Source organism: Notamacropus eugenii, chromosome 2, assembly GCF_028372415.1.
Source record: "Notamacropus eugenii isolate mMacEug1 chromosome 2, mMacEug1.pri_v2, whole genome shotgun sequence".
NCBI classification, from domain to species: domain Eukaryota; kingdom Metazoa; phylum Chordata; class Mammalia; order Diprotodontia; family Macropodidae; genus Notamacropus; species Notamacropus eugenii.
The window spans coordinates 78878023-78887420 of NC_092873.1; the positions used below are offsets into that span (position 1 = coordinate 78878023).

At 43.8% G+C, this 9398-nt stretch overlaps 1 protein-coding gene across 1 annotated transcript; it reads left to right on the forward strand.

Annotated features, from left to right (window-relative positions):
* Window positions 1-675: 675 nt before the first annotated feature.
* ASGR1 (asialoglycoprotein receptor 1) lies at window positions 676-8895 on the forward strand. Its single transcript, XM_072641263.1, has 9 exons — window positions 676-849; window positions 984-1074; window positions 6553-6669; window positions 6949-7044; window positions 7127-7198; window positions 7362-7448; window positions 7575-7729; window positions 8032-8138; window positions 8496-8895. The coding sequence occupies exons 2-9, from the start codon at window positions 1008-1010 to the stop codon at window positions 8650-8652; spliced, it is 858 nt and encodes a 285-aa protein (XP_072497364.1). The 5' UTR covers window positions 676-849; window positions 984-1007; the 3' UTR covers window positions 8653-8895.
* Window positions 8896-9398: the final 503 nt, after the last annotated feature.

Sequence of the window (9398 nt, forward strand, 5' to 3'; positions counted from 1 at the left end):
GCCTACTCTTAATCTCCACCTCCAATTCTCCCATTTCTTTGTGTCATAGTGAGAGGAAGAAACATAAAATGCCAGTTTTTAGGCCCTTTTAGTTCATTCTTCAATGTACCCCAGACCCCATTTCATCTGGCACCTCAACCAGGCTCCAACTAGGACTTAATCTCAAGTCTAAAAAATCTTTGGCAAAGAGAAGGATGCTTTCTGATTGCCTCTTTCATTAACTGTGGTTTCTGGTGACCTAGGGTTGACATTAAGCCTTCTGGGGAGTGAAGAGGCAGGTGAGAGATGGGGAAGCTTAATGTCCTGAGTTCTCAAGGAGAAGCCAGCCCCGAGGCAGGCAGCTTCTATGAACTAATTAGGGACATTTAGAGAAACCAGTTCTGGGAAATTCAAAATCAGGTAATGAAAAGGAGAAAGAGCCTCTTCCCCCCAAGGCCCATGGAATGCCTTCATCTTGAGCCACCCACCCCCAGTCACACTAATGGTCTGGAAAGATTTGGGATCCTGGCCTCCAGGTACAAAACTTTGTCCCTACTTCTAGGGAGAAGGGAGAAGGAGCCCCCTCTTCATCAATATGTGTTTGGAGATAGGCTGATTAGAACTGTGTCCCACCCCTTTTACCCATGTTCCAGTTCGATTCCTGTTTCTGTTTATCATCCAAAGTCCATGGAACCAGGGATGCTGAGGGAGGGACAGTGGAACACTGGGCATTCTTTAGGACTCTGCCCCTAAGGGATACCCTTCCCCCACTTCTACTCTCTTCACATAGACCTCTGCTTCTATTCACCCCCTAGTTCACTCTCTGGTATTGGGGCCTTGCCCCCAAGGGACCCAAGATCCCAAATCCTGGTAGGTTATAATACTGGGGAGGTGTGGGAAAATTATTTCAGGGTTCAAGAAGAGGTGGGCTGGGCAGAATCAGGCATGGGTAATGGATTTGGGGGGTGGAGAAGGCTGAGTCCTCCCTCTGCCCCTCACCCCAGCGGAATCCAGATTGGGGGACAAACATGGCAAAGGATTATCAAGACCTTCAGCACCTGGAGAGTGAAGACAATGTCCATCAGTTCAGTAAAGGTAACAACAGGGCTGTGGGAGGATGAAGGAGGGGAACAAGGAGCCCTAAAAATAGGGTCACCCTAGAATGTCCCTTACTCTCCCATTTATCTATTTTTGTCTTTATGTGTTTTTGCCTCGTTCTGTGTGTCTGTTTTTATGTTTCTCACTTTCAATTAAGCTTTAGTAAGCATCTGCTTTTATTTTTTATTTATCTATTAAGCTCATATATGTTCCTAGGTAAAGTTTTTTGCTTAGGAGAAATTTATGTGCAGCCCAAGCACCATACCCCTTATCTGTAGTGGGAACAAAGTTCTTTCAACACAAGAAGAGGCCGAGTCACCTCTTGGGGAAAGAACCTGATGTCTTGTCCCTTTCTCATGCCTTTCACTGGATCCCTCATGTCCTTGGTGTGAAGGACTTGGTGCAGGGGCAAGAGCCGTGGATCAGGGAAACTGTGATCATGTCTCAGCCCTGTTTCCAACTAGGCCAGTTCACTTCCTCTCTTTGGCTCTCAATTTCCTCATCTTTTAAATTAGATGTTTGTGCTAGAGGTCCCTCCAAGTCCTGAGGTCTTGTGATGGGAGAGAGAAAGTTCTCAATCTTAGTAACTCCTAGGCAGATGGGGAGACAACATGGAGGCAGCGTAGTGTAAAAAGAAAACTTGATTTGGGTTCAGAGAACTGGGTTCAATCTGAGCTTTGCCTCTTATGTTTGATCCTAGGCAAACTATTTAGCCTGCAGGGCTTCAGCTTCCTCAACTGTAAGATGAGAGGGTTGACTAAGCTCTCTGAGGTCTCTTCCAGCCCTGACATTTCTATGGTTCTTGCAAGTGAAAGAAATAATTCAAATCCTGACCCCACCACTTAGAACCAGTACGACTTGGCAAGTCACCTCATCTCTCCAGACCTCATCTCTTCTTTGTCAAATGAAAGTGTTACACTACTCTGAAGTCTCTTCTAGTTCTAAATCTATCATCACTTTGTCAAAGTCTCTGTCTCCCAGTTTCCCAAGGTGTGAAGGTTTATAGTACCAGACCCTTTGCTTATTTTATGATTAAAAAAATTTGTTTAAGGAATTTTCCTAGTTGTGATCCCAGATACTAGTAAACTACTGTCTTGGGGAGGGAAAGCAGCCATGACAAAGCAGTCTGAGAGCAGGGAAGTGATTGGAACAGGCAGTTGGACCAGGACCAGGGCCAGGTGTCCAATGTTCATTGGCTCAGGACATCTTTCATTTGAGCCCTGAACAGTTAGAAGCCAGAGAATTCCATCAGTCCAGTGTCAGAATGAGAAAAAAAAAATCAGGCTGTGTGCTGATAGCAGCATGACCAGGGGAAGAAGGCATCATGAAACATAAGCCTAGGGGCAGCTAGGTGGTACAGTGGATAGAGCACTTGTCCTGGTCAGGAGGATCTGAGTTTAAATTCAGCCTCAGACACCTACTAGCTATGTGAGGCTGGGCAAGTCACTTAACCTGAATTGCCTCAAAAAGAAGAAAGTAACCTAAACCTGATGTCTCTGACTCATGTTGGCCTCCAGAGATCAGAATCACACTATATAAGTCTGGGATGGGGTCCCAGAGGTCACATGTTCCAACTCGTAGCTATTGCAGCAACTTTTGCTCCTGGGGCAAGTGGAATGGAAAAGCCTCAATTCAACTGGAGGAGGGCAACAGTGGAGACACTTGGAGCAATGCAGAAGCATTGTTAGGGAGGTCTCTGTGGTGGGCAACAGGGAGCAGGGTGAGGCAGAAGAGCCTACTAGCACTGGTGAGAAGTGTGAATGATCTGGTAATTAGTCATTCTTGCCATTCAAGTGTCTCTATTTTAAAGCTCCAAATGTGTTGCCACATTACAGCACCTGGGACAAAGCCCCATTTGCCCAAAACCCAATAAGATTCTCTCTATGATTCTACACAAATGACCATCTTCTAGTGAGAAGTAGCTGCCTGTGTCCTGAGGGAGCCCATTCAACTTTTGTATAGCTCTTACTGGTTAGGAAGTTTTTCTTGCTAAGTCCTCTTGTCTGCAACTTCTATCTCCTAGAAGAACAAATCTAAGAATAAGGAAGGACAGCCAGTTATCACAGTGGACAAAGCATGAGACCTGGTGTCAGAACAACCTGAGTTTCCATCTGGCTTCAGACACTTCTTAGCTGTGTGACTGTGGGCAAATTACTCTCTGTGTCTCAGTTTCCTCATCTGTAAAGTAGGGATAATAATAGCATCCGTCTCCTAGGGTTGTTGTAAGGATCAAATGAGATTCCATGTAAAGTACAGCTTTAATGTTCCCCCCACTAAAAAAAAAATTTCTTCAGGCTAAACCTCTTTTGGCTAATCCATATGTGGTATGAACTTGAGATCCTTTACCCTCCTGGTCACCTTTCTCCAGACACTCTTCATCATATCAATATTCTTCTTAAAATGTGGCACTTGGTACTCTAGGTGTGACCTGACAAGGATAGTAGAGTACAGAGAGGCACCATCTTCTAAGATCACAGTGTTGACCCAAATGAAGCTATCAGTCTGCTAAAATTCCTAAATTGAATTATTGCCTACCCATGTCTTTCTCATCTTATATCCACCTATGGGGCTCATCTCATAGAGGATGGATGGGGGATGGCCCTGCCTGGGCCTACCCTCATCACCCCTGTAAAATTTCTATCAAATTTCATCTCACTAGATTTGGCCCAAACACAAATTCCTGGGGCACTCCCATATTTACTATTCTTACCTGACCTTCTTCCAAGTTGACAGTGAACCATTACTAATTCCTCTTTGGGTCCAGCCATTCAACTAATTATGAATCCAACAGGGGTGGGGAACCTGGGGCCTTGAGGCTACATGTCCATTTAGGTCCTCAAGTGCAGCTCTTTGATTGAATCCAAACTTCACAGACTAAAGTTTCCCTAAAGGGGGAAAGGGCTGTATTTGAGGACCTAGAGGGCCATATGTGGTCTTGAGGCCACAGATTCCCCACCCCTGCTAAACTGTGCTGTGGTTTAGCCCATGGGAGATCCCATCTTGATCATAAGTATAGAATGAGAAATGATCAAATACTCCATGGAAACCTAGGTTAATTATATCTACAGTGTTTCCATGATCTACTAGTCTAGTGACATTGTCAGCAAAGGAATTGACTTGTTCTTAAAGAAGTCACACAGGCTCTTTGTGATCGTTGCTTCCTTTTCACTAAATCTATCCTTTCACTAACACATCCTAGACTTTTGCCAGGAATTGTATTAAGCTCATTCACCAAAAGTCTTTATGGGTTTCTCTTTCTACTTTTGAAAATCAGGACAACACTCATCCTCCAGTCCCATGGTGCCTCTTCTGTTCTCATACCATTTGAAAAATCACTGACAGTGGCTCAGCAATGAGAACTTTTAGTTCTTTTAGGACCCTGGAATGTAGTTTATCTGTGACAGGCAACTTGAATTCAATCAAGGGCAGCTAGGAGCTTTCTTACTAGTTGTTCATTTATGGTAGTTTGGGGCTCTTTCATAGGTAGCCATTTTCGTTCTCTCCTTTCCAGGCCAAAGACAATTAATTCTCCAAGGAAGAGAAAAGATTAGCAAAATAAGAGATTAGCAGCTCTACCTTTCCTCCTTTGTGTGTTTGCTCTATCACCTGGGACAGCAGTCCTTTTTTTAATTCTTAGAAAAGTGGAATGGTGTCAGATTCAGATTCTGTTTCTTTGCATTAACTATTTTCATCCTAATCACCATAAGTCACAGTTCCATTCCTTATTCCTTTTCCATTCCCTATTCTACTTTCTGTTCCTAGTCTATTCCTTTTCCCCAACATAACTTTTCAAAAGCATTCCCTTTTTCTGTTTTCTATCACTTTTTTTTTTGACCAACCATAGATCATTCTGGGCTTTGATGCTCCTGACTACTACACAGGACTCTGTTGCCTTTTCTATTTTCTGTATGTGCTTTTTTGTTGATGATCTCCTCTGTGTCCCCATTAGTCTTCTTAGACAATTCCCCTTTCTTCCTTATCAAAATGGTGTTTTGTGTGTATCTTCAGAATTTCATTCTTGAGAGTTTCCTATTGCTCTGTAGCTAACTTCCCCTGTACAGTTTTAGGCCACGGAATCATACCTACACTCAATTCAGTTCAATTCCTATATGTCATTTCTTTGAACTCTGAAATTTACTCTCCCCAAATCTTAGATGCGTTTCAGACTGACTATGTTTGACTTGACTTTCCTTTGCTATCACAAACTTTGAGTTGGAGTAGAAACTTCCTCCAAAGATTTCCTTTCATTCCTACTTCAGGAAATAGTTTAAAACTTAAGAAGATGCAGTTTCATCATCAAGGACAGAACCAGTTCCTGCCATCTGGCTAAAGGATTTGCTTCAGGCAATTGGCTAACTCAGAGAAGATGGGTCAAGGTTGAAAGGCAGAGAGGGAGAGGGAGAACAGAATGAGAGGAAGAGGGAGAAGAAGAGAGAAGGAAAGGGAGAAGAAGCTTCCAGGAACCAAGACCACTGATAACTAAATCCAAGAGGGTGCTGTAGGTGACTTGCTAGAGTTTGTAGGTGACTGCTAAACTCTAATTTAGAAATAAAAACCTTTCTGAAATAGGGAGCCAGGAGAGGACTTCTGAAAGTCTATGACGAGAGGAGATGATAAGTTTATTGTATATCAGAAGCCCAGGAGAAGGATTCATACGGAAGGAGTGAACAAGCATACAAAAGGAACTGCCTGGCAAAGACCCATAGCTAAGAGTTTGGTGTCCACATTCTAGGACATTCTGAGACACACTAATAGCCAGACCAAATATGCCTCTGCAAGAAATGTATAACTGAGCCAATCTCCATCCCAGATAGGCTTGAAGTAGAGTATATATTCTGAAAGAAATGGGGTGAGCTAGGTAAGAGAGAAGAAACTAAAAAAGAACAAGGCCTAATTCTAAGACATTTGCATGAAAGGTCAAATGAAAAGAGGAGGCCTGCATAAACTTTAAGATTTCTAAGACCTCGTCCTCCCACCCAAAAAAAATTAGTTCGTGTATTTTTTCTAGAAAATAGGGTAAGAGAAAAGGGGTGGACTTTCTTCCACTTTCAAAGGCTAAGCTGGGTAGTGAATGTATCTCAGAGAGGAGATCTGATGTCAGTGTGAAACTAATAGGGTGGGATAGTGAAAAGAAGAGTGTTTTAAGTGACCTATTCCTTTCCTCCTGGTCTGACTTCCCCTGTAGAATTTTAGGCCATAGAAGCATACCAATTCTCAGTTCAGTTCTATCCGATTCATAGGTTCACAGCCTTATGAGGTTGAGGGAGGAAGAATTAGAAAGAGATGATTCTATGTTTACCTACATAGTTCCTTCTGGTTCCTTCTCCCCATCTCCATTTTGCTGGCCCTCACTTTGGATCCCAGTCCAGGTTCTTCTATATTACTGCTTTTTTGTCCCACAGGACCTCCCATTCTCCCAATTCTCCAGTGCTCCTTGAACTGACTTCTTCACTAACATATCCTCTCCCATTTTAGAGTCCCCTTCACCCCGGCCCATCCTCCAGCGTCTCTGCCCTCTTAATCGCCTCCTCCTGGTCTCCCTGGGAATCAGCTTCCTATTGGTAGTGATCGTCTCTGTGTTGGGATCTAAAAGTGAGTGATGGGAAAAGGACATGGCAACTAGGAAATAGCTGGGAGCAGAATCTTATGGGGTGCTTGGGAAGTCCAAGCACCCCATTAGATCCAGAGGGAAGTTTGGAGTAGTGAGGAGAACAAGAGGATAACAACTTAAGTAGGTGGTGGGGATAGGATGGATGGGACCACACAAAAGGGAAGGAGTTAGAGGAATGTCTGCAAAGGGCCTATAGTAGAGAAGGAGGGCACTGGACATCTGCATCACCTTTTCATTCCTAAACATCACCTTCTTAACAGATACACAGCTTTGGGGAGATCTACAGACACTTAAAGAAAATTTCACTAACTTCTCAGAGAAGATGGCGTCAGAGATCCAAGCATTAAATACCCAGGGTAAGGATGGGTTGTTGGTGACAGTCCCCAGGGCAGGATGTGGATCCCATGTCCAAGGAACCTGAACTTTTGTCTCCAACAGGACACAGTATGAGTGAGAAGGTGAAATCTTTGGAGGCTAAGCTACAGAAGCATCAAAAGGACAGGGAAGAAGGTTAGAGAAAGGAGATGGGCTGGACAGAGTGGCAGAACAAGGGGAGGAGAACCTCTCAGCTAAGTTATTGGGGCTGGAAATCATTAATTTCTAGTTACCCCAGAGACAGAAAGTAGGACTACATATTCACTGACTTCCTATCTGCCTCTCTTGCACATTCCAGATCTCTCTAGTTTCCTCTTCCATGAGCAGCGCATTTCAGCAGATTTTCGAACCCTGCATTGTCAGGTGATGATACTCCGAAGCAATGGTAAGGAGAGGGAAGACTTTAATATCCTTTGACCTTGCACGTACTCTAGGCCATTCTTCCTTTCCCCATGTTCCCTTCCTTGTCTGGACCTCCTGCCCCCATTCTCTGTTTTTCTCTTTTGCTCAGGTACCAGCAATACGACATGTTGCCCTCTTGGATGGTTGGAGTTTGAGGAGAGCTGCTACTGGTTTTCTCGCTCTGGGAAACCCTGGACTGAGGCTGAGAAATACTGTCAGATGGAGAATTCACACCTGGTTGTCATAAACTCTTGGAGTGAACAGGTAAGCGCTAGGGTGTCCCACATTCCCAGATTCAACTGAATTATTCCATTCACCAGACATTTACTGAGTACCTACTGTGTGCCAGGCATAATGCTATATATGATGAAAATAAAAAGAATGAAACAGCCCTTGCTCTCAAGGGGCTCATATTCTAGATGGGAAAGGGTTGTGGATACAACACAGATAAGTAAATACGGTGTCATTTAGGTGAAGAGGACATCTAGGCACCAGGGAGGGGATGGACTTGGACAAATGTTTATTGCCTTAATCTTCTAACCCCATCTCTACTACCTCCAACCCAGAGCTTTGTTATTCATCACACTTCACCTGTGTCTACTTGGATAGGCCTCAATGACTTAGAAGGCACCTGGAAATGGGTGGATGGGACAAGCTATGACTCTAACATCAAGTGAGTATCTCCTCATTCCTCCTCTGAAATGAAAGGGTTGGACTAGACAATTCTGATGTCCTGTTTAGTTCTATGTGTCTAAGTCCTCCTGTAGACTCAGCTCCATTCCAACTCAATAGATTACTCTATCAAATATTAGTGCCTGACTCTTAGGCTTCCAGTCTCTATCTCTCTCAGGGACCAATTCCCTCTGCTCCCCCTTTCTCAGCAATTCCCTTCTCAAATTGTCTTTTCCTATCCCCTGTAACACAGGGAAACATCTACCCTTGTCTTCTTTGGAGTTGGGTTACCCTTAGCTGGGGACCTCTCAGGGCCTTGAAATCCTGGGAGACATGGGGCTATTTCCATCTCCTTTAGGAACTGGATGCCATCCCAGCCAGACAACTGGCATGGGCATGGGCTAGGAGGAGGTGAGGACTGTGTCCACTTACACTCTGATGGAGGCTGGAATGATGACGTCTGTCAGCGCCCCTATCGCTGGGTCTGTGAGTTGACATTAAAAAAAGCTACCTAGGAGCCCAGCAGGAATATACACCACTTCCATCCAGGAATCAACTTGGAGCAGCCCAGAAACCAAGGGAAATAATCCAGAATTCCAGAAATCTTCTAGAATCACCCTTAGAAGCAATTGTGCTTTAAGTAACCTAGCAATATCAGGTTTCCTTGGAATCTTTCTAGCTCACTAGAGCCTCCTTGAAAGATTATGAGTTCATGTGTTGGAGGTCAAACAGAAATTAAAGTGAACTCCCCAAACTTCTCTTCTGTGTGTGATTGGGGAAAGGGGGATGGAGAGGGCAGAAAAAAGAGGGTGGAGAATCCCAATGCTAGGATAAATATGGGAGACAAGAGGAAGCAGTCAATTGTAGATTTCTCAGATAATGGCCTGAAGTCCTATAAAAGCAAACTTGATGTAGGATCATAAAATGTTTGAATTTTTAGGCCCTTAGAGATCATCCCCCTCATCTTTAAGATTTGGAAACTGAGGCTCAGAGAAGGTAATGAATTTTCTGAGGTTGCATAGCAAGTTAGTGATTGAATTTCAAAACCAAGTCATCTGACTCCAAATCCATATCTTTTCCGTTATATATGCTGTCTTGTTACAGACTTGTTCAGAAACTGTAAGCACGAATCTCTTGTTCTGGCTATGCTTTCTCTCATACCCTCTAACTCATTGGTTGCAGCAAGGGAGTCAGAATATTCCTTGCTCCAAATTACTACTTCCAGATTCTTTCTCTACCTGTTCACTCAACAACTTCTCCT